Here is a 26,087-nt window from a genome sequence, read left to right as displayed (position 1 = left end):
CACCAAAGTTGAAGGGAAAGAGAGAAAAAAAATGGATAAGTATCAAGATTTGAAAAAAGAAATAAGAAGGATATGGGATATGCCAGTGCACTAGGCACGATCCCAAGATCTCTGAAAAGGAATCTAGAAAAACTAGAGGCTGAAGTAGCTCCAGGACTCATGCAAAAGAGTGTGATCCTAGAAACGGCGCACATAGTAAGAAAAGTAATGTACTCCTAAGGAGGCAGGATGCAACCCGGAACCCCACACTAAAAATACCACCCAGTCGATTTGGAGGACTGTGATAGAGGAAAATAAATAAATAAATATAGTAATAATAACAATATCACAGCAAATGTTCACATATGCAAGTTAAAAGCCTCCCAGTCGAATAGGATGACTGTGATATACCAATAAAAAAAATAATAATAATAAAAATAAAATTCATTGCATTACTACTAAGTTCATTTATCAAATCTCCACGAAGCCGTCATCAGTCCAAGATTGGAGCATTGTTCTCATAATTGAAGTCTTTCGTTTCTTATATCCTTCCTCAATAGGATCCAATCAGCGAACTCTAACTTCTGTCGTAATCGGACTTCTTTTTTTTTTCTATCTTTTTTTTGGGGGGGCCAGTTCGTCAAGTTGACCAATACGGCTTTGTTATCTGTGTACTCGTCCAGGAAAGATTACTTCCAGTACTTCCAGATTCTTCGCAAAACACAGAAACTCAGGCTTCCTCATCTTTTTCTACGAAATTCAGCAATCACTTGTGTGTGCGTGTGTGTGTCTATAGCAGACTTTCTGCTTAGTCTTAGTAGGTAGTAGACTCTTGCTTCCTACTGAATGCCCTTGTTTATATATATATATATAGATATATATATATATATATATATATATATATATATATATATATATATATATATAAACAAGGGCATTCAGTAGGAAGCAAGAGTCTACTACCTACTAAGACTAAGCAGAAAGTCTGCTATAGACACACACACGCACACACAAGTGATTGCTAAATTTCGTAGAAAAGATGAGGAAGCCTGAGTTTCTGTGTTTTGCGAAAGAATCTGGAAGTACTGGAAGTAATCCTTTCCTGGACGAGTACACAGATAACAAAGCCGTATTGGTCAACTTGACGAACTGGCCCCCCCAAAAAAAAAGATAGAAAAAAAAAGAAGTCCGATTACGACAGAAGTTAGAGTTCGCTGATTGGATCCTATTGAGGAAGGATATAAGAAACGAAAGACTTCAATTATGAGAACAATGCTCCAATCTTGGACTGATGACGGCTTCGTGGAGATTTGATAAATGAACTTAGTAGTAATGCAATGAATTTTATTTTTATTATTATTATTTTTTTTTTATTGGTATATCACACCTATTAAAGCCTTCAGGGTGAAGCCATGATATGTGATTATAGTCAGTCTCTCTCCTCCTCTCTCCTTTTCTTCCTCTCTCTCTCTCTCTCTCCCTCTCCATCCTCTTCTCTCATTCATCTCTCTCGTCTCTCTCTCGTCTCGGAGTCTCTCTCTCTCTCATGTCTACACTCTCTCTATCTCTCTCTCTCTCTATATAATATATATATATATATATAGAATTTATAATATATATATAGATATATATATATATATATATATATATATATATATATGAATAACTTTGATCACGAAGTATATAAAACGTGAAGCTATGTATAAATAAAGGTTTTTTTTTGCCACGAAGGGAAAAAATGAAAAAACGAGATAGCCGAGTAGTTTTTTAATTTTTTTCCTTCATGGCAAAAAAAAAAAACCTTTATATATATATATATATATATATGTATTATATATATATATATATATATATATAAAGGTTTTTTTTTGCCACGAAGAAAAAAATTAAAAAACTACTCGGCTATCTCTTTTTGTTTTTTCATTTTTTCCCTTCGTGGCAAAAAAAAACCTTTATTTATACATAGCTTCACGTTTTATATACTTCGTGATCAAGTTATTCATATATATATATATATATATATATATATATATATATATATATATATATATATATATATATATATACATATATATATATAAATATATAATATATATATTATATATATATATATATATATATATATATATAACTATATATATACTATATAATATATATATATATAATAGATATATATATCATATAGAGAGAGAGAGAGAGAGAGAGAGAGAGAGAGAGAGAGAGAGAGAGAGAGAGACTGACTATAATCACATATTCATGGCTTCACCCTGAAGGCTTTAATAGGTGTGAAATAATGTGGCGCCGTGGAGGAGCGGGTTAGGTCGTCAATGGACTTAAGTCAAGTTAAGCAACATTGGGGCTGGTCAGTCGTTGGATGGGTGACCGCTCTCCTCGGCGTTGATTCCTTGGGAAAGAATCTTTACCATAATTTCCTCAGTCTACTCAGCTGTAAATGAGTACCTATCCCTGATGGGGTAGGGTCTAGCTATGGGTTAAATACCAAAACTCAGCAATGATGGAAAGAAATGAAGGAATAAATGACAACGACGTAAATGGAACCTCTGGCAACAGAGGAGCTTCTTCCGGCAGCCAGGTATTCAACCCAATTAAAGGGGAAGACGGTCAGGTACTTGGATGTCGTCATCCAGCAACTGACCACCACAACGACAGTAACCAACAGCCTGAGATTGGAGCTACAGAAGCAAACCAGAGGAAGAAATGGACAAGAGAAGAAAATAAGGAAATATGGAGATGCTACATCAGAAGCAACCTGATGGAGAGAGGATATAGAAGAAGGTTGGTCAACATCTAGAATGAGAGGAATAACACCCCCCAAACAGAGCAGAGGCTGGCAGACCAAGTAAGGAACATAAAAAAAAAAGAACTGGCTCTCCCCAACAGAAAGGGAGGAACTGGAAAGGGAAATGACACACGGCAATGAATTACAAGAAGACGAACTGAGAGACGATGCCACAGAAAACGACAGGGATGATGAGGTATCAAACAATGACACACGAAGAAACACCGACAAAGTAACGGAGAGGACGCAATGGGTAGAAAAGATTAGACAATGGATAGAGCCAGATACAGAGAGAACAAAGATCCCCTCCATGAAAGCCTACAACACCAAGAAATTAAGGGAGAAAACAAGTGAGGTCAATGAAATAATGGGAATAATACACATGACCAGTATCACAGAAACAAATAACTTGGCATATGCAGGAGCAAGATTAGTAGCAGAACTGATGGGGATACGAACACCAACACCACAAACACAACCAACCCAACAGAAACCAAAACAGCAACCTCCTTGGAAAAGGCGCCTGGAAAAGCAAATCATGGTGATGAGATCTGACTTGAGTAAACTGAAAGAAATGGCAGAAAAAAGGCTAAGAAACAAGAAAACCAGGGAGGATCTCAATGAGAAATACAAAGTACAAGAGAGGGGACTAAACAACACAATAGAAGATGTAAAACAGAGGCACATAAGATCCAACGGTACATGAACAGGAATAAGGGATACCAACAGAACAAACTATTCGGAACCAACCAGAAAAGACTATACAGCCAACTAAGAGGGGAAGACAGCCACCAAGAAATTCCTGAAGCCGAACCAAGTAAGAGACTCTGGGAAAACAATCCGGTATCACACAACAAACAGGCAACATGGCTCCAGGAAGTCAAGGAGGAAAGGAAAAACAGAATAAAACAAAGACTCGCAGAGATCACGACAAACACAGTCAGACACCAACTAAAGAAAATGCCAAACTAGAAAGCCCCAGGTCCCAATGAAGTCCATGGATACTGGCTCAAAAACTTCAAGGCCCTACACCCACGAATAGCAGAACAATTCCAGAATTGTATCTCAAATCACCATGCACCCAAATGGATGACTACAGGAAGAACATCCTTAGTACAAAAAGACAATAGTAAGTGAAATATAGCTAGTAACAACAGGCCTATCACCTGCCTACCAATAATGTGGAAGTTACTAACAGGTATCATCAGTGAAAGGCTATACAACTACCTAGAGGAGTCAAACACTATCCCCCACCAACAGAAAGGCTGCAGAAGGAAGTGTAAGGGCACAAAAGACCAACTCCTAAGCATGGCATGGATTGACTATAAGAAAGCCTTCGACATGATACCACACACATGGCTAATAGAATGCCTGAAAATATATGGGGCACAGGAAAACACCATCAGCTTCCTCTAAAATACAATGTGCAACTGGAATACAATACTTACAAGCTCTGGAATAAGACTAGCAGAGGTTAATATCAGGAGAGGGATCTTCCAGGGCGACTCACTGTCCCCACTACTCTTCGTAGTAGCCATGATTCCCATGACAAAAGTACTGCAGAAGATAGATGCCGCGTACCAACTCAAGAAAAGAGGCAACAGAATTAACCATCTGATGTTCATGGATGACATCAAGCTGTATGGTAAGAGCATCAAGGAAATAGATACCCTAATCCAGACTGTAAGGATTGTGTCTGGGGACATCAGGATGGAGTTTGGAATAGAAAAATGTGCCTTAGTCAACATACAAAAAGGCAAAGTAACAAGGACTGATGGGATAAAGCTACCAGATGGGAGCAACATCAAACACATAAATGAGATTGGATACAAATACCTGAGAATAATGGAAGAAGGGGATATAAAACACCAAGAGATGAAGGACACGATCAGGAAAGAATATATGCAGAGACTAAAGACGACACTCAAGTCAAAACTCAATGCTGGGAATATGATAAAACCATAAGCATATGGGCAATACCAGTAATCAGATACAGTGCAGGAATAGTGGAATGGATGAAGGCAGAACTTCGCAGCATAGACCAGAAAACTAGGAAACATATGACAATACACAAAGCACTACACCCAAGAGCAAATACGGACGAACTATACATAACATGAAAGGAAGGAGGGAGAGGACTACTAAGTATAGATGTCTGCGTCAACATCGAGAACAGAGCACAGAGGCAATATCTGAAAAACAGTGAAGACGAGTGGCTTAAGAGTGCATGGGAAGAAGGACTGATAAAAGTAGACGGAGACCCAGAAATATACAGAGACAGGAGGATGACAAACAGAACAGAGGACTGGCACAACAAACCAATGCACGGACAATACATGAGACAGACTAAAGAACTAGCAAGCGATGACACATGGCAATGGCTACAGAGGGGAAAGCCTAAAAAGGAAACTGAAGGAATGATAACAGCGGCACAAGATCAGGCCCTAAGAACCAGATATGTTCAAAGAACGATAGACAGAAATAACATCTCTCCCATATGTAGGAAGTGCAATACGAAAAATGTGTGTGTGTGTGTGGGGGGGGGCCGACATGTTGGAGGTCTCTCTCGCGTTTCTTCACAGAAAAGAAGGGTTTTTCGCTCATGGTGATTATACCTCTTATAGTAAGCAATGTGTTAATAGTTTCTCCACATAATACCCGGCGTGTAAGCCAGAGAGTGTTGTGCAATTGCAGATATACTAATATTCTTTCTGCTCCAATCAATGCCTTAGAAATCTTTCAAATCACAGCTACTCGAGGCCTATTGGTCCTGGGAAATGGGTAAAAGAATGCAGTGTATGTGTTAGTGCTTGTCCTCTCACAAGAAAATATCATATATCACTAAGTGGCTAAGGACCTGCTCGGTGGAAATCTACGCCGATGACCCTTACAATCTGCCTCCAAAGGGGCCTGCTGACCTAAGCCTACCTGCGGTGTACCACACGGCAGAAAATGCCTTCTAAAAAACAAAATCTCTCTCAGAAATAATTGGAAAAAACTCGGAAAAAATTGAGGAGACAAATGATAAATTATCAAGAATCTGGAACGCCCCCCCCCCCCCTGGATCAAAGGACTACAGGAATCCCTAGACAGTCTTAAAACAGTGGAAACAAAAAACCTCACACTGATCTGGGATGCGATCAAAGGAGTGTAGGGATCGATAGACAATCACACAGATAGCCACCAGACTCCTATGAATGCGGCATCCAGTTTTTCCTCCCCTCCTAGCACCTATAGGACGTTCAGAGGGGACTGTTGGTCTCCCAACCTCTTCTCCCTCCCCAGTGCCTCTGGTGGAAGATATATCTCCGGTGATGATTACCAGCCCTCGTAATCCTCCCCACCCTATCTCTCCCCCCAAACCCCCATTGTAGATGCAGATGAGAGTGATCATGAGAGGTCTGGCGGCTGGCAGATACAAACAAGCAGAAAGAAGAGAAGAACCTTTCGTTTGGCCGCTGGACCGGAGCCCAACATTCGTGTTTCACCTCGCCCGACACCTGAGAAGAGATGTCACGTAGCAATTCACGATCTGTGCACATTGGTGACGCTAGACCACATAGTATAGTGGAGAGAGTCAAGTTTCTCAATGGCTCTGACCCACTCATCTCTCACGAACTCCCATGCAGAAGTAAACATAAAGTGGCCTACAGGATTACCTGCCTATTTCAACACCTCGACATTCTTAAAGGCGAGAATTTCAGTCCTAATATATTAGTTTCAAGATACAAACTAATCCGGGACCATCCACCCCCAGGGGAACTTACTGACACTCCAACCAAGGTCATTTCCACCGCAAGTGCCAGCCAACCTCCCACAGCAAGTGACTGCCCACTCCCCCTGGCTAACCCCCATCCACCCAAATGATCAGAGCATTCATTTCCCATCTTCATGAGTAGCCATGGATACATTAAACATAATCTCTTGGAATATTTTTGGCCTCAAGTGGAACATTTCTCTCCTAAATATGTTCTGCAAAAACTTCAAAGGCATCATTGCATTGCAAGAAACGCTCATCTGGCCACATGACCTTGTCATCTGCAACTCAATTCATGAAGACTTCAGAACCTTCTCGACTTCATCGATGCAAGTTACAGATCAAATCATAGCCGGTTGCCCGAAAGGGGGCCTTTCTTTCCTGTGGCACAAATCGTTAGACAATATGATAAAGGTGATGACCTACAGGAGTGACAGATTGCTGGGGCTTCAAGTGTCAGTACGGAACTCTAAAATCCTAATTATTAATGTTTATATGAAATGGGAAAATAACAATAATTTTGATCATTACTGCATGATCCTAGGGGAGTTACACAGTATTATTCATGATTCTCCTGCTGATCATATTTGTATAATCGGGGACCTTAATTCTCACCCTACAAAACAATTTTATAATGAGCTTACTCGCTTCTGTCAAAATCATGCTCTCCAAATTAGTGATGTAATGCTCCTCCCTCCCTCCTTCTATTTATATGTACATAATAGAGCGGACGCTATTACAACCTCCTGGCTGGACCACTGCATCACATCTCCACAACTTCACTATTCTATTATGACCTGCAATATTCGCTATGATCTTGCAACGGGCTACGATCACATCCCATTACAGGTGTCATTCAGTACCCCATCCCTCCCTACCCTGAACCCCCTAACTGGTCGCCCACCAGCGGTAAACTGGGATTTTAAAAACCAACAGAAAACCAGATACTTTAGGGCGACCACGGAAACCAGGTTGCGGTCAATAGTTCAACCAGCAGACGCCTTACTTTGTACTAACACAAATTGTAGAAATGACCACCACAGGAGGGATCTGAATGAATTCTATTCGAACATAATCTCTGCTATGCTTGCTTCGGGCAGGACTGCCTATAGATTTCGTCAAGGTAAGTCTCGTAATATACCTGAATGGAATGACTTGGTTAAAGATCTGTATACATACTCACAAGAATGTTTTTACTGTGGAGACAAAATGGTAGCCCCCGGGAAGGGCACACTGCATTACTAATGAGACAGGTGAGAGCGCAGTTCAAACTTGCTCTTAAGCACTGCAGGTTAAATGAAAAAACAACTAAGAGCCGATGCAATGTCTAGAAACTTAGAATCTGGTGATTATCCTTGTCTCTGGAAAGATATCCAGTCTTTAAATCCCAAAACTAAAAAGCTATCACAGAGAGTAGGGGAAGCAGTCAGAAACAAAGCTATCGCAAGTATGTGGGGCGATCACTTCAACAATATCCTGAATTGCATAAATGATCAAGATTCCCAAAGGGATGTAGATAACCTCCTTACTGACAGCATTCAATTTCGTTTTGCAGACCGTATTATGCCAGGTAACATCAGCCTTCCTAATAATAAATCGCCCGGCTGTGATGGTCTTTCTGCAGAGGCTTTCAAATTCTGCCATCCGATAATTTACATTTTGCTAGCTGCCCTATTCAATGCATGCATAATTCACCAGTTTCTTCCAGACTCCCTACTCTTAGTTCACTTGATACCATTAATCAAAAACAAGCTAAAGGATGCAGCTGACCCTGGCAACTACCGGCCGATTGCAATCACAACGATCGCATCGAAGATACTTGAGTCGGTTCTTCTAGTGAGACTTCTCCCCTTTCTACACACCACTGACAACCGGTTCGGGTTTAAAGCATTTGACAGAGTAAACTACTGAAGCTCTTCCTGAAGCTGCATAAAAGGGGCACACCCCTGTATCTAATTGGCATTTTACATTGCTGGTTCTCCACACAGCAATTCTGTGTCAAATGGGGTAACGTATTATAGTACACCTTCGGCTCCCTAAACGGGCTTCGGCAAGGGGGCATTCTCTCTCCATACCTGTTTAATACATACACAGATGCCTTGAATGTTAAACTGAACTCACACCCAACCAAGACCCAGTGCATGTCGCTGCTCCCGAGATCGCTTAAGCATATTGCAGAACCACAAATTTTCCTCGGAAACCATCGGTTGGAATTTGTGCATGAATTTCCGTATTTGGGTCACATTATCACCGACGACCTAAAAGATACGGCAGACATTGAACAGAGGCGTCGTAAACTATGTGCAACTGGCAACATGATTGCAAGGAGGTTTGCCTTCTGTCACCGAGACTTGAAACTGCTGCTCTTTCGCTCGCACTGCTACAGTATCTATGGGTGCTCCCTCTGGATGAACTATACCCGAGAGACCATGAGACACATCACTGTTGTGCACAATGACATTCTGAGACGCCTTACTAACACTCCCCTCTACCACTCCGCCACACAGATGTTCATAGAAAACCACTTGAACAATTTAATAATCATTGTTAGGCGAACAATGTCCAGTCTGGTAACCCGAGTGAGAAACAGCAGCAATTCGCTCATACAAAGCATCCTAAGGAGTGAAGCAAAAAGAAGATCTAAATTGTGGGAAAGATGGGAAAATGAGGCCTTTGTCCCCTAAAGGACTTAATCTCTATACTGGTAAGATGTCATCTGCAGATTTTGTCATTATTACATTTATTGCTGATATTTTAATTTTTCATTATTACTGTGATTACTATCAAGTTAAAGTTTTTTTTACATTCAATTTTTGTATTTAGCCCTCTGGACCTGACTACTGTAACCACCTAAGGTCTCTAGTGGAAATTTAAGTTATATATGTGCACTAACTGTTATTACTTTCAATGCATATTTTTTTCTCACCAATATTTTACTGTTATTACCAGTATTATGATTACTAGCTTTTATGCTACTTCAGCTATTTTGTGGATAAGTGCCGATTACTCATTTTTTTTATCATGTTGTCTCATGTATCTAGATTGTGTATGTTTCTGTCTGTATTTTGTATCTTCCATGTATATGGCCCTGAGCTGAAATAAAGGATATTATTATTATTATTATTATTATTATTATTATTATTATTATTATTATTATTATTATTATTATTATTATTATTATTATTATTATATACCACACAGCAAGCGAATGTCCGGCACTTGCACAGAACCAGTACAAAAAGAGGCATGATTCAGTGCCAAAAGCCCTCCACTGGAGCCTGTGCAAGAAACATCAGCTACCTTGCAGCAATAAGTGGTACGAGCACCAACCTGAGGGAGTGATAGAAAACGATCAGGCAAAGATCTTCTGGGACTATGGTATCAGAACAGATAGGGTGATACGTGCAAATAGACCAGACGTGACATTGATTGACAAATTCAAGAAGAAAGTATCATTCATTGATCTCGCAATACCATGGGACACCAGAGTTGAAGAGAAAGAGAGGGAAAAAATGGATAAGTATCAAGATCTGAAAATAGAAATAAGAAGATATGGCATATGCCAGTGGAAAATGTACCCATAATCATAGGAACACTAGGCACGATCCCAAGATCCCTGAAAAGGAATCGAGAAAAACTAGAGGCTGAAGTAGCACCAGGACTCATGCAGAAGAGTGTGATCCTAGAAACGGCGCACATAGTAAGTAAAGTGATGGACTCCTAAGGAGGCAGGATGCAACCCGGAACCCCACACTATAAATACCACCCAGTCGAATTGGAGGACTGTGATAGAGCAAAAAAAATAATAATAATCATTATTATTTCGTAGTTCCTGCGAAATTATGCCTAACTCTCTATAATCGCAAGTATGAATAAGGGCCTTACCTTCGAATAAATAAGTAATAATAATAATAATAATAATAATAATAATAATAATAATCATAACTAATAATAACTTAATACATAATAATAATAATAATTAAATAATAATATTAATTAATAATAATAATAAATAAAATAAAATAAGAAACTAATTTTAAACTGAAGAGGTGATGACTTGATATCTTACACTAAAGATGCTATTTGGCTTTATATACATACATATATATAGACTATAATATATATAATATATCTTATATATATTATATATATATATATAATTATATATATATAAAATATATATATTTACCACAACACACACCAACACATATATAGATATATACATATAATATATAATATATATATATATATATACAAATATTAAATATATATATATATATAATAAAAAATATATATACAACACACCACAAACACCACACACACAAACACACAAACAAACACACACATATATATATATTTATTATATATATATATATTTTATATATATATATATATATATATATATATATATATATATATATATGATATATATATATATATATATATCTATATATTATATTTATATATATATATTATATATATATATATATATATATATAATGTGTGTGTCTGTATTATACATATTTTAAATTTAACACCAACAAGGTCAAATTTAAAAAGATAAAAGCCTGAAAATTTAATATGTCAATGTAATTAGTATCGCTTTAGTCTATGGGATTATGACAACAATGTTATTCATTACCATCGCTTTCAAGAGTGAAAAATTAGAACCATCGAGAAAAAAAAAATAATGAAATCACCAAGAATTCGCACCTGTACAAAACCATCTCCTCGACAAAATGTATAAACAAGATGAAAACAGGAACGTTGTGAAACTCTGACAGGTGACCCAAATTGGACATTTCAATTGTTTGTTGTTACAAACATAGGCTCTCCTGACTTGATTTTTTTAATTGCTCTGTTTTTTTGTGAGCGATTTTATTGAAGACGGTAATTAATTTTTCACTTGAACGCGATGAAATCAATTAGATTGCTGTCAGCTTTTCATAGACCAACGGGATATGCAATTAAACTTATACGAAATAAAGGGTTAGGGTTTTATGATTTTTTTTTCACCACCGCCTTTCAGTAACGTAACATTATTATTATTATTATTATTATTATTATTATTATTATTATTATTATTATTATTATTATTATTATTATTATTATTATTATTTTCAAAGGTGCATAAATCATTATGGGAGAGGCCAAAGAGCAAACTTCACTAGATTATAAAAGTTTTGTGGAAAAGAGGAAAATTGCAATTTACATCGTCAAAAGTCCCGTCAAAATAAAGCAAGTAAAAAATGCTGTAAGAAACTCTTAGCCACGGCCCATGAAACGTCTCAGCATGCCGTGGTGGCCTGGCCAATATCGTTGCAAGACGCACGATAATGGTTAATTTTAACGTTAAATAATCTAAAAACTATTGAGGCTAGAGGGCTGCAATTTTGTAAGTTTAATTAATAATTGTAGGGTGGACGATCAACATACCAATTTGCAGCCCTCTAGCCTAAGCTGTTTTTAAGATCTGCGGGCGGACAGAAAAGTTTTGTTTTATATTTTATAGAAAACTACACACACACACACACAGTTAATGAATGTTAAAGTTATCATAAAATCGTCGCACTGATTTCGTTTATGTAACAGGAGTTTGTGAACACACACTCACACACACAAATATATATATATATATATATATATATATATATATATATATATATATATATATATATATATATATATATATATATATATATATATATATATATATATATATATATATATATATATATCAAACTAAGGTTATGGAAGCTATGTGAAAATAGAAAATTCCGATTCAGACAACCCAAGAGAAAAGGAGTTTCCCGGCTGCTAATGACATGTTTTGACAGAGTCAAATCCTGATCATCAATTATGAAGGAAGGGAAGAGATTAATTAAGATAATTAGTCAAATCCCCTCCGCCCCCTCAACCGCCTCCACGACAAAAAAACGTCCTTGGATGCTAATGAACACCATAATTCTTTGATTTGAATATCAAGTCAACAAGTCATTGCACCTGTAGGCTTGTTAAATATGAATAAGCTTCGTCTTTTGAATAATAATAATAATAATATTTTATTAAAAATAATGGGAGAATTCACAGAATTGATTTTATACAAAATTGTTTCAATTCTCCCTCTGATTTGTCTTTCTGGCACGCTGGTATTACAAAGCAGCTATCCAATATACATAAGGAGAATTGAAAGAATTTTGTATTGAATCAATTCTGTGATTTCTCCCATTATCATTAATAATAATAATAATAATAATAATAATAATAATAATAATAATAATAATAATAATAATAATAATAATAATAATCCAATCTCAGGCTGTTGGTTACTGTCGTTGTGGTGGTCAGTTGCTGGATGACGACCTCCAAGTATCTGACAGTCTTCCCCTTCAATTGGGTTGAATACCTGGCTGCCGGACGAAGCTCCTCTGTTGCCAGAGGTTCCATTTACGTCGTTGTCGTTTATTCCTTCATTTCTTTCCATCATTGCTGAGTTTTGCTATTTAACCCATAGCTGGACCCTACCCCATCAGAGATAGGTACTCATTTACAGCTGGGTAGACTGAGGAAATTATGGTAAAGATCCTTTCCCAAGGAATCAATGCCGAGGAGAGCGGTCACCCATCCAACGACTGACCAGCCCCAATGTTGCTTAACCAGTCCATTGACGACCTAACCCACTCTGCCATAAACACATGGGCAGTGCCAGTAATCAGATACAACGCAGGAATAGTGGAATGGACGAAGGCAGAACTCCGCACCATAGATCAGAAAACCAGGAAACATATGCCAATACACAAAGAACTACACCCAAGAGCAAATATGGACAGACTATACATAACATGAAAGGAAGGCGGGAGAGGACTACTAAGTATAGAGGACTGCGTCAACATCGAGAACAGAGCACTGGGGCAATATCTGAAAAGCAGTGAAGACGAGTGGCTAAAGAGTGCATGGGAAGAAGGACTGATAAAAGTAGACGAAGACCCAGAAACATACAGAGACAGGAGAATGACAAACAGAACAGAGGACTGGCACAACAAACCACTGCACGGACAATACATGAGACAGACTAAAGAACTAGCCAGCGAAACATGGCAATGGCTACAGAGGGGAGACCTCAAGAAGGAAACAGAAGGAATGATAACAGCAGCACAAGATCAGGCGCTAAGAACCAGATATGTTCAAAGAACGATAGACGGAAAGAACATCTCTCCCATATGTAGGAAGTGCAATACGAAAAATGAAACCATAAACCACATAGCAAGCGAATGCCCGGCACTTGTACAGAACCAGTACAAAAAGAGGCATGATTTAGTGCCAAAAGCCCTCCACTGGAGCCTGTGCAAGAAACATCAGCTACCTTGCAGTAATAAGTGGTACGAGCACCAACCTGAGGGAGTGATAGAAAACGATCACGCAAAGATCTTCTGGGACTATGGTATCAGAACAGATAGGGTGATACGCGCAAATCGACCAGACGTGATGTTGATTGACAAAGTCAAGAAGATAGTATCATTCATTGATGTCGCAATACCATGGGACACCAGAGTTGGAGAGAAAGAGAGGGAAAAAATGGATTAGTATCAAGATCTGAAAATAGAAATAAGAAGGATATGGTATATGCCAGTGGAAATTGTACCCATAATCATAGGAGCACTAAGCACGATCCCAAGATCCCTGAAAAGGAATCTAGAAAAACTAGAGGCTGAAGTAGCTCCGGGCCTCATGCAGAAGAGTGTGATCCTAGAAACGGCACACATAGTAAGAAGAGTGATGGACTCCTGAGGAGGCAGGATGCAACCGGGAACCCCACACTATAAATACCACCCAGTCGAATTGGAGGACTGTGATAGAGCAAAAAAAAAAAAAAAAAAATAAATAAATAAAAAAAATTAAAAAATTAAAAAATTAAAAAAATAATAATAATAATAATAATATCCCATTTCAGATCTTGGACATGTGCATAATCTATAAGCCAAATTGATAAAATCTGAGAATTTGTATACTTACACAAGCGTAGCAAAATAGTTGGAATATATACACGTATACAAATATTTTTACGTGAGCGGCTTTAGTATACCACAAGCGACTAATTCCCCGCAAATGTGAGGTAGGAGAGCGACTTGATCTTCATCGGGAATGAACGTTAACGAATTAGACTAATAAGTGATAAAGGATTCGCTGAAAAAGACACTTATGCGATTACAGAGCGATTAATTATTCAAACCGGTTAATTATATTGTCATTTCTCTCTAAGGCAAACAACACGCTCTCTCTCTCTCTCTCTCTCTGTCTCTCTCCCTTTTAAGCTCGGCTAATGCATTAATATTCAGCGGGTCTCTCTCTCTCTCTCTCTCTCTCTCTCTCTCTCTCTCTCTCTCTCTATATATATATATATATATATATATATATATATATATATATATATATATATATATATATATATATATATATATATATAATAGGAGTACATAAAAACGCCAAAATATAGAGAGGATATACTATATATAAGGGATGGAATTCTGTTGTAACAGAACATTTTTACCGGTATATATTCTCTCTCTCTCTCTCTCTCTCTCTCTCTCTTCTCTCTCTCTCTCTCACCTGTGAGTCCCCCGCCATCCGTGGCAACGACCTGGATGTGGTACTCGGGAGTGGACTCCCTGTCGAGGCAGCAGACAGCCGTGGAGATGAGTCCAGTCCTGGAGTCTATTTTGAAGATGTCTTCCCCAGTCGTCTCGTGGACGCCGTTCTTCGCGATGGAGTAGGTGATCTCGGCGTTCCGCCCCTCGTTCGCGTCGTCAGCATCCCAGGCAGATACGGCGACGACGGATAGGTCTGTGTGGGGAGATACGAGGATGCAAGGAAGTAGGTGAGTTTCAGTTTTCTGCAGTTTTGGGTTTTGTTGGGATGGGGGGAGGGAATTGGACCTGGGTGGTAAAGTGGGCTATATAAATCCAGCGTCTGAAGGCTGGAATGACACGAGAGAGAGAGAGAGAGAGAGAGAGAGAGAGAGAGAGAGAGAGAGAGAGAGAGAGAGAGAGAGAAGGGGGGTTTGGGGGATTAGATGGCTAGACAAAAGTTTGAGACTGTAAAGGAAAGGGACACATGAATATTCCACGTAAAGAATCGACCTTTCGAGAAAGTGTATGTATGTGTGTGTTTATATATACACACGTGTATATATATATATATATATATATATATATATATATATATATATATATATATATATATATATATATATATATAAATCCTTCACAAACCTAATCCAGTAATAAAAGTTACGGACAAAAAAATTCACTGAAGAAAAAACTAATAAAAACATACAATACGTTCAGAAAAGTACTTACGCCCAAACAAGAAACCATTAACCATCCTTTCCAAGAAGAGTCCTAACTAATAGAGAGGTTCCTTAATATATAAATTTATATAAATGTAAATTATAATTTGAGATACAACCCGCTGTCACGACCAGAACTTCGTCTAGATCTTGGCTTGTAAGTGATCTTGTGTACCTGAGCAATCCGTCCTGCTATTATTCCCCGGGGTATAAACCAAGTTCCTGTGATTGAGGTCAACATTGTTCGGGAAATTTCAATTCCAACACGTCCAGGACTCGAATACTGATATGTTTCTGTGCGTCTTGATTTCGTATGGATCGTAAGTCCCAAGAGGTCGTGGTATAACAGATTGTCGTGTTGTCTCAAATGGCTATGTCCTTAAAAGGTCATAATAGGTTAGGGGGTTATCTTAAAGCGTTGCGTCCTTTAAGGTTATAATAGGTTTGGAGGTTATCTCAAATTGTTATGTTCTTTCAGGTTATGGTAGGTTAGAAGGTTATTTTAAAGGGTTACATTCTTTACGGTTATAATAGGTCTGGAGGTTATCTTAAAGGGTTACGTTTTTTAAGGTTATAATTAAAGTGTTGCGTTCTTTAAAGTTATAATAGGTTATGAGGTCATCTTAAAGGGTTGCGTTTTTTAAGGTTATTATAATATGTTATGAGGTTATCTTAAAGGGTTGCGATCTTTAAGGTTACAATAGGTAAGGAGGTTATCTTAAATGGTTGCGTTTTTAAGGTTACAACAGGTTTGGAGGTTATCTTAAAGGGTTACATTCTTTTAGGTTGTAATAGGTTTGGATTTTATCTTAAAGAGTTACGTTCTTTAAGGTTATTATAGGTTTAGAGGTTATCTTAAAGGGTTGTGTTTTTAAGGCTATAATAGGTTAAAAGGTTATCTTAAAAGGTTACATTCTTTAATGTTATTATAGATTGTGAACTTTTCTTAAAGGGTTATGCTCCCTAAGGTTATAAGAGGTTGTGATATTAGATTAAAGGGTTGTGTTCTTTTAGGTTGAAACAAGTTGTGGTGTTATCTTCAAGGGTTATATTCTTTAAGGTGATAACAGGTCGTGATGTTATCTTCAAGGGTTATGTTATTTAAGTTTATAACAGGTTGTGATCTTGCTGAAAAGGGGAAGAGGTTACGTTTTTTAAGCTTATAGCATACTGTGATGTTATTTTAAAGGGATTTAAAGGGTTATTTATTTAATTTTATAATACGTTTGGATTTTATCTTAAAAGGTTATAAGTTCTTTTGCGTAGAAACCAGTCGTAGTGTTAACTTGAGGGGTTATATTCTTTATGGTTATAATGGTTTAGGATGTTATCATAAAGGGTTACCTTCTTCAGGTTATAATAGGTTGGGTTACTATCTTAAAGGTTATAGCAGGTTGTGGTATTATCTTAAAAGATGATTTTCTTCAAAGTTATAGCAGGTTCTTTAAGTTTATAACAGATTGCAATGTTATCTTAAGGGGTTATATTGTTTGCGAATGTTAATATGACCTCTATCTTAAACCAATCCCAAGATATATGCATCTAATAATATCTAATTAAATGGAGATCGACTCAGATCTCTAAAAATCCCATTTGATTCCATAAACAACTAGAAAAATAAATCTATGAATATCTAATGTGTAACAATATGAATTCTGACCTTAATAAACCGACAAAGATTGTCCTGGAGCATTTTAATATCCTTCTTAAAAGACCTATCGAAGTATTCGGTGATGAGCTGAAATATCCAATTTCAGACTGTGTTCTCGTAACAATCTCCTGTGCGGTCTACGCAGGAGTTTATTGACTTACAAATAGAAAGATATTGGAATCCCAACTGAGGACACAGGGCTCCTTTCTGTCAATTGTAATTATTTTGTGAATCTTGTTTTTTTTTTTTTTTTTCAAGTTTTGCAAGATTGTCTTCCTTAGCATATAGATCGGGGGTCTCTCTCTCTCTCTCTCTCTCTCTCTCTCTCTCTCTCTCTCTCTCTCTCTATATATATATATATATATATATATATATATATATATATATATATATATATATATATAACACACACACACACACACACACACACATATATATATATATATATATATATATATATATATATATATATACATATAAAACCTAGAAAAATTCATTACTTCTATGTTGTTCTATTGAGAAAATTTGTTTTCTCTCTCTCTCTCTCTCTCTCTCTCTCTCTCTCTCTCTCTCTCTCTCTCATCTTCTGCCTCTCTCTCTCTCTAAGAATGAAGAATAGAAAACCTACCCCATTCCATTATTATGGCATCATCTTTATATAGTTTATATTCTCTATACATTTCTGAAATATCCCTCCTGACATATATCTATCTTAGACAGCTCAATCTATCTTCGTATCATGGTTCCTTTGTTCCAAGGATTAAGACAGCGCATCTAATTTCTCCAGCTGACTGGGGCCTTCATTCATAGTTGCTGTAAAATATACTATGTCATTCTTCTATGCATCATGCATAGCAGCAGAATTCTTAGATCTATTTGTTTTTCAAGTTATCATGTATCATGCTATCATGAATAATAAGGTAGATTTTTAAACCTATTTTTTGCAAATATATAACGTTATCATGTATAATAAAGCAGATTTTTTTTTTTCAAATATATCATGTTATCATGAATAATAAGGTAGATTTTTTAATCTATTTTTTTCTAATATATTATGTTATCAACTATAATAAGATAGATTTCTTTTTTGTTTTTTTTGCAAAAATATCACGTTATCATGTATAATAAGGCATATTTTTAATTTTTTTTAAATATATCATGTTATGTATAATAAGGTAGATTTTTAAATCTATTTTTTGTTTCAAATATATCATGCTATCATGTATAATGAGGTAGATTTTTTAATCTATTTATTTTCAAATATATAATGTTATCATGTATAATAAGGTAGATTATTAAATATGTTTTTTTTAAATATATCATGTTATCATGTATAATAAGGTAGATTTTTAAATCTATTTTTTGTTTCAAATATATCATGTTATCATATATAATAAGGTAGATTTTTTTATATATTTTTTTTCAAATATATCATGTTATCATGCATAATAAGGTAGATTTTTTAACCTATTTTTTCCAAATATATCATGTTATCATGTATAAGGTAGATTTGTAAATCTATTTTTTGTTTCATATAGATCATGTTACCATGTATAATAAGGTGAATTTTTTAATCTATTTTTTTTTTCAAAGACATCGTGTTATCATATATAAGGTAGATTTTTAAATCTTTTTTTTTTCAAATTTTCATACATCATGTATTATAAGGTAATTTTTTTTTCTATTTTTTTTTCAAATTCTCATACATCATATACGTATAATCGTAAATTGTTTAGATCTTTTTTTAATGTTTAGATCTCTATGCGTTTATGAGTACTCATAGCTATTCGTAGATTTCAGTATTCGTTTTATTTTCCCCTTTAACCTTTAAGTTTTGGATGACCAAACCTCTCAACTGAAATATGAAATTGAATAAATACAATATTATTTCTTTCTTTGTCACTTTCAATCTCCAGTTGGCAACCTTTATTGTGGAATGAGCCAACTGGCTATAAACCCAAGATATCAGCCAGCAGAAAGAGAGAGAGAGAGAGAGAGAGAGAGAGAGACTTCAAACTTTCAGTGATCAGAGTACTCCAAAACTGCACTAACTAAACCATTCCCCATTGTGGTTGGAGCAGAGATAAAAGTCCCAGAAAACTGATTTAAACTTTTAAGTTCGTCTTTAATAGTTTTCTACTTGCCTTCCTTAGCCTATTTTCTCAACTGCAATTTATTATTATTTCCTTTTATTCTTTTGTCATTATTCGCTTATTCGATTCTGAAGTGGTTATTTATGTTCAGGAAATAAAAATCTCTGCAGTCCAGTCTCTCATAACTGAATTCCCATATTTTTATTTCTACGAATTCATTGACAATAAATTCCTACTCACAAATGTATAACATTAGCAAAGATCAAAGGAACCAAATGATATCCTTAGATAGTGAAAATACAAACAACAACTGTGAAGTTATGTGGGGGAAGAACTTCATAAAATATATTGATAAAATAAAAAAAATATATGAAAAAAATATAGTTTAATTTAGATAAAATGAATAAATCTAAATAAATTTCTTATTAAAGCAATTTAAAGTTTAATTTCTTTTGATTAAAGAAAAATATGGTAGCTTATAACTATAAAGATTCCGTATATGTCTGCCTTCTCGTCTCGAATGTCAATGTATCTCAACTTAAACAAGGCGAGATCCGACCTCCAGCTTACTCGGGACGCGTGCAAGATCTTCCTGTCACGTGTAAGTTGTAAACATTATATTCCTAACTTAACTTAAAACATACTAAAACCTAAAATTAAACAGAGCCATGTTTCAGCAACGAAAATTAAAATAAATATGCTATATTTTATTAGCACGAACAAACACTATCTATTTTTTACATTTTCATTCTAATAAATAATTCATAAACATCCCATCCTAGAATTCCTGTATCTTTAATTCAAACACCTTTTCAGACCGTTTCAGGCTCTTCCACAAACCTATCCTACCCCTAACAAGAACAATAACAAAATAGTTTGTAGGCTTACTCCCCGAGTAAGCGAAAAAAGAAGATAATTGGAAACAAATGTATCAGTGACAGCCACAGTGACATTCAAACTTCTCGATTTCCTCGCTATTCTGTTTCGACACACTCGCCATTAAAAGCACCGAATCCCCGTGAGAAATGGAATAACAAGTCTTACCTCCAGTGGTGGGATTAGTGTGTAGTACACAGACGTCACTCATGGGAGAGTGTGCAAGTTCACTTTAGCCTGTGTGTGTGTTTTCAGTCATGGGAACCTCGCACTCCTCAATTTATTTTCCTGTTGCACTCATTGTTTGTGGTGATGAGTGCATTTTATCAAGTGTGGTGGGAGGCAACCATCAAGCGCGTGCACACACACGCACACAGATATATAATATATATATATATATATATATATATATATATATATATATATATATATATATATATATATATATATATATATATAATAGTGCAATTAGGTATTTATTACGAGAGACATTTCGTGTCACTTAAACGCATCATCATCGGTCTGCAAAAATTGAAAAATACAAAATAAATTATCAATCCAAAGTTCAGGCTAAATTAAAAACAATGCTGTTTTCAATTTAGCCTGTATTTTGATTTGATCATTTATTTTGGATTTTCCCAATTTTTACGGACCGATGATGATGTGTTTAAGTAAAACGAAACGTCTCTCATAATAAATACCTAACTGTACTGCTGACTGCCGTTTGCTTTGGAATCCTGTTTGCTGATCATATATATATATATATATATATATATATATATATATATATATATCTATATATATATATATATATATTTGCAGTTTGCAAGTGACTGTTCATGCTAAGAGTGTAAAGAAGACTGATAGCACGATCCGGCTTGGAAACCGAATACGTTCCCTGAAGCTTTCGTATGAAATAAAAAGAATAAATAAATAAAAGCATGAGCAATTAATGAGAGTGGCCTTACCGAGTAGTACTTCGCTCGCAGGTAATCGAGAAGAAAAGTAGTTTAAGGAAGAAAGATGAATGGAAATTACTCAACAGGAAACTAAGAAAAAACAAGAGAGAAACAGCAGTGAAGCCTGCGCGCATTTTCTTGTAAAAAAATAAACGTCCAAAAGAAAGCAAGTCTTGAATTATGAATAGAGCTGTTGGCTAGTACTCTCCTGCATGCAGGTTGCGTGTGAATATATATGATAATAAATATTTATGAAAAGAAATGTTACATACCGTGAACATGTAAAATATTAAAATAGGATTATCTTTTTAAAGGATATGTTCAACAATATGCAGTATTCTGAATTCAACCACGTACTATGAATGATGAAAAAAATATGATAAAAAAATGACCAAGATTGCTTTTGAAGGAATTGTTCATGAAAATACAGAACGCTCAATTCCACCAACTACTATGAACGGTGAAAAGAAAATCAAATGTATAAACATAGAATTCTATTGGTATTACAAAAATTACTAAGATTACTTTTGAAGGAATTGTTCATGAAAATACAGAATACTGAATTCCACCATCTACTATGAATGAAAAGAATAGAACAATAAAAGCATAACCATAAAATGTTCTTACTGCTACTCACCGATAGGGCCATTTTCCTGAACCTCCCCGAACATCGTGGCATTCGGGAAAACAGGAGGATTGTCGTTAATGTCCTTCACGAACAGCGTCACGACCGCCTCCGCCAGGTGAACCCGACCTATCCTGCCGCCGCTGCCGTAGGCGCTGAGGTCAGTGTTGGCCCAGGGGTCAGAGGGATCGTAGGACGCGTTCTTGGAGTTGAAAGGATGTTCCTCTTCGCAGCCTCCGTCCAGACCGAAGCTCCCCAGTTCGTAATGCTCCTCCGAAGATGTCGTCTGGTCTTCGTCGTCCTCCCTCTTCATCCTCCTCCTCCTCTTCCTCTGGTGGAGTCCTTTCAGAAGGATGTCGTCTCGTCTCGGGGGGCGCTTCCCAATTATCCCTAGGCCTATTCGACTCGCCTGGATGGTCAGGTCATTTGCGGGGGACCCTCTGACGCCCTGGAATGGGTTTTTACGTCCAGACTTATCTTTAGTGACAGTAATGTAGGATTTAATCCTTTTACTCATCCCATTCCCCGTTAATGACTTGATGCCTTTGTGAAAGTAGTGTAAATCTTGTTCGTAGGACATATCTATCTGTCTAATCGCTCTACGTTTCTCGTCTACGCCGCCGACTTCCGCTGCGCCTAAACTCTCCTGTCTTACAGATGGAGACTGATGGCGTCCCGCGCTATCAAGTAGACGAGAGGACCTCTCCATCTTTTCCCCTTCGTTTAGTATGGTAACGATCTGCCTTACGCTGTTATGGTCTTGAGATTTATGGCCGCCTATATATTTCCAGTCGCTTCCAGATTCCATCGATTGTTCCTCGGCGCTCACGGGCAAGTCATCAGCCTTTATCTCCGAGCGCTGTGCCATCTCGGTGACGATACTGTCTTCCTCCCTCCTCTCTTTATTGGCAACTACTCTATTCTCAGTGCCGCTGTAAGTCTCCGGTAATCGGGTACTGGAAGCGGCTTTCGAGAAGTATCGCTTTTGGTGAGCGGTTCCAGGACCCCGCGTCGCGTCTGGTGGTGACTCTTCATTCCATTTCAGCCAGGTGGCGCGTCGTTGCGCGCGCTTTTCTCTCGCTCTTCTTCTTGCCGTTTTCTGCAGAACTTCAGCCTCCTCCTCCTCCTCCTCTCCATCTCTCCTTCTTGCCCTCCTCTTATTTGATAAAGCTTCCCACCTCTCTGATCTCCCTTCATGCGAGATGTCTAAATTCGGCCTCAACTCGGGAGGGGAACTTGGGCCTAATTTGGAAACAAGAACTTGGCGTTTGTTGCGAGGTCGACTCCAGAGGGCTTGCCCGTCCCGCACCTGTACCCGCACCTTCCAGGTGGGCTTGCCCCAGGGGGGGTCTCTGTCCAGGGCCTGGAGAAGAATAACGAAAGAAAATGATACAAAGAATAATGTACAAGAAACATAGAGTATAAAAGTTTCGAATAGCAGCAAACATTCGTGTGGTTTTTATCTGTCTTGTTAAGGAATTTGTCAAAATTTTCGTGGTTTAACTTTGTGTTTCTTTTCTCACGGCAAATGTATGCTTTAGGTGACGTTAACAATGTTTAAAATATATGTTAAATATATGTTAAAAATAGTCTTTTAGGCCAGCTCTCCTTTAAGGAAGTGAAGTGTAGATGTTGAATATTTATGAAAGTATAAAAGATTAATACTGTAGAGAAAGATAGCAATGTTTCCCTAATACCTACTGAATCTTTACTCAAAGGGGCTTAAAGAGTGGGGAATGTAGCACGAAGAGGAGATAAAAAAGAAGAGGAGATATAAACGAGCTGAAGGGGAAAATATTCATGAGATTATATAAGACTTATGTGACCACATGAAGAGGGTGATACGTAGATGGCAATGATGGATAATTCTACTAAGATTGCACGAAAAAAGACGAGGAATACATAGGTGCCAATAGAAAAATAACAGAGATAAAGGAGAAGAATGTTCTTGAAGCATTAGAAGCGATACGATTTGCGTAAGACGAACGTGAAATAGCATAGCTTGTAAGCTGTTCGACGTGCTACTTATGAGCCCTTAATAATAAGGAAGTTATTTACACCGATATCTCATCTTCCATTAATATGTTCAAGGTTGAATTTGGCAGTGACTTTTATACAGAGTGGGTTAGAGTTTCCTGAAATTCTAGAAATCATCTATCGATCTAAATAGTGAACCATGTACCTGGTGCGTAGTAGACTGTGGTTGGTCTCAACCAAGGTAAAAAAAAAACACTTGCTGGGGACTGATATATATATATATATATATATATATATATATATATATATATATATATATATATATATATATATATACACTTTCATACTGAACAACTTTTGATATTTCATGTTTCATCATAATGAGAAGCGAAATTAATTTACTAAACGAATTTATATAATTTCAAATTATCAGCATTTCTCTGTCTCGCTCCGATACAAACCACTTCCATTTCTCAGGTGAAATTCTATACCGGAGAATTAGAGTTAGTTTTTTTTTTTTAGTAATATAAGTTAATTACGGTAGTTATCTGCCACTTAGAGAAGCCATTTGAAGGCAGAAATACAGAATATTAAGGTTACATCAAAAGACTGTTAGTTACTTTAAGGAAATCTAAGAAATAAATATTAACTATAGTACCTAATTCATTTCAGATACCTGTTTTGAATTACTAAGTTAATAACATTGCTGACAAAACAAAGACTCAAGTTATTATCTCCAGACGATACCTTGAGTCTGTTTAGTATTCTGATACAGATTAAACTTAATTACTATCTGTAGATAATAACCTTAGTTTGTGTTGCATCAAGTATATAATTAATTGAGGAATTCAATGGAGTAATTCCAAACAGGAATCTGATACGCTATAATTGAATTAACTTCATTACAGCTAAGATATATTACAGCGTAACAATATTATTATTGTTCAACTTTGCTCATTATATCACCGTTAGGTGTTATTCATTACATAAGTCAAGATAATTGATTAAAAACGAATAAACAGATAAAACAAGCGACGACGTTTCATCGGCCCAACCGAATTTTCTGTACAGCGTATAATCAAGGCCACCGAAAATAGATCTACCTTTCGGTGGTCTCGGTATAATGCTGTATGAGCCGCGTCCCATGAAACTTCAACCACCGCCAGGTGGTGGCCTGGCCTATATTGTCGCCAGACGGACGATTATTGCTAACTCTAACCTTGAATAAAAAAAAAAAAAAAAAAAATCTACTGAGGATAGAGGGCTGCAATTTCGTAGGTTTGATGATTGGAGTGTGAATGATCAACATAGCAATTTGCAGCCTTCTAGCCTCAGTAGTTTTTGAGATATGAGGGCGGACAGAAAAAGTGCGGGACAGACAAGGCAGGCACAATTTTTTTTTTTTTTTTCACAGAAAACTAAAATGGTTAGGTTGAAGCGGTTTAGATGAGTTATGTGTTTAACGTACATGGTGTAAGAAGAACAAATGAATGGTAAATGTGGAGATAAGCAGAGTAAGCGATAACACACGATTTGGTCAAGAGAAGAGAATAGAAGACAATAGGTTGGTATGAAAAAGCTTACAATAACAGATTATTAAGCAAATTAAAGAAAGGATAACATAGAAAGTGCTTGATGGATGCTTTCTTTACTTCCTCCATAGCAAATTCGTTTGTTGTAACGTTACACTTACAGAAATATTTCCACCCTTAACTCGCCAGCCTGGAAATTCACCCTCCTTGATTTTTTTTTTTTCTCTCCCGGAAAGTTTAAGGAAATGATGGAGACACGTCTCCAGGCAGTCCTGCTTAGTTCAGCACAACTTTCATTCTTATATTTCCTTTTTCTCAAAAACAACGCATTCGTTAACAAGCTCTTTTTCATAACAGTTTTCCCCCTTTGAATTGATCTTCTGAAACATATACTTTCAACAGAATCAGAGGAATTGATTTCTGGCGATAGAAATTCATTTCTCGATGTGGTTCGGATCCCACAACAAGCTGTAGATCGCCGTTGCTGTGTTA

At 36.6% G+C, this 26,087-nt stretch overlaps 1 protein-coding gene across 1 annotated transcript in view; it reads right to left on the bottom strand.

Moving 5' to 3' along the window:
- LOC135221361 (putative neural-cadherin 2) overlaps positions 1-26,087 on the bottom strand; it is a 559,152-nt gene that overhangs the window by 46,418 nt on the left and 486,647 nt on the right. The window contains exons 2-3 of the mRNA XM_064259162.1: positions 22,099-23,449; positions 15,144-15,377 (exon numbers count right to left, since the gene is read on the bottom strand). Coding sequence (XP_064115232.1) covers positions 15,144-15,377; positions 22,099-22,954 — 1,090 coding nt within the window. The 5' untranslated portion in view covers positions 22,955-23,449. The remainder of the gene's footprint in view (positions 1-15,143; positions 15,378-22,098; positions 23,450-26,087) is intronic.

This window comes from Macrobrachium nipponense, chromosome 2 (genome assembly GCF_015104395.2).
Source record: "Macrobrachium nipponense isolate FS-2020 chromosome 2, ASM1510439v2, whole genome shotgun sequence".
Classification (NCBI taxonomy): domain Eukaryota; kingdom Metazoa; phylum Arthropoda; class Malacostraca; order Decapoda; family Palaemonidae; genus Macrobrachium; species Macrobrachium nipponense.
The sequence above is the reverse complement of the archived record's forward strand: the minus strand, read 5'-3'. Positions and strand labels throughout refer to the sequence as shown.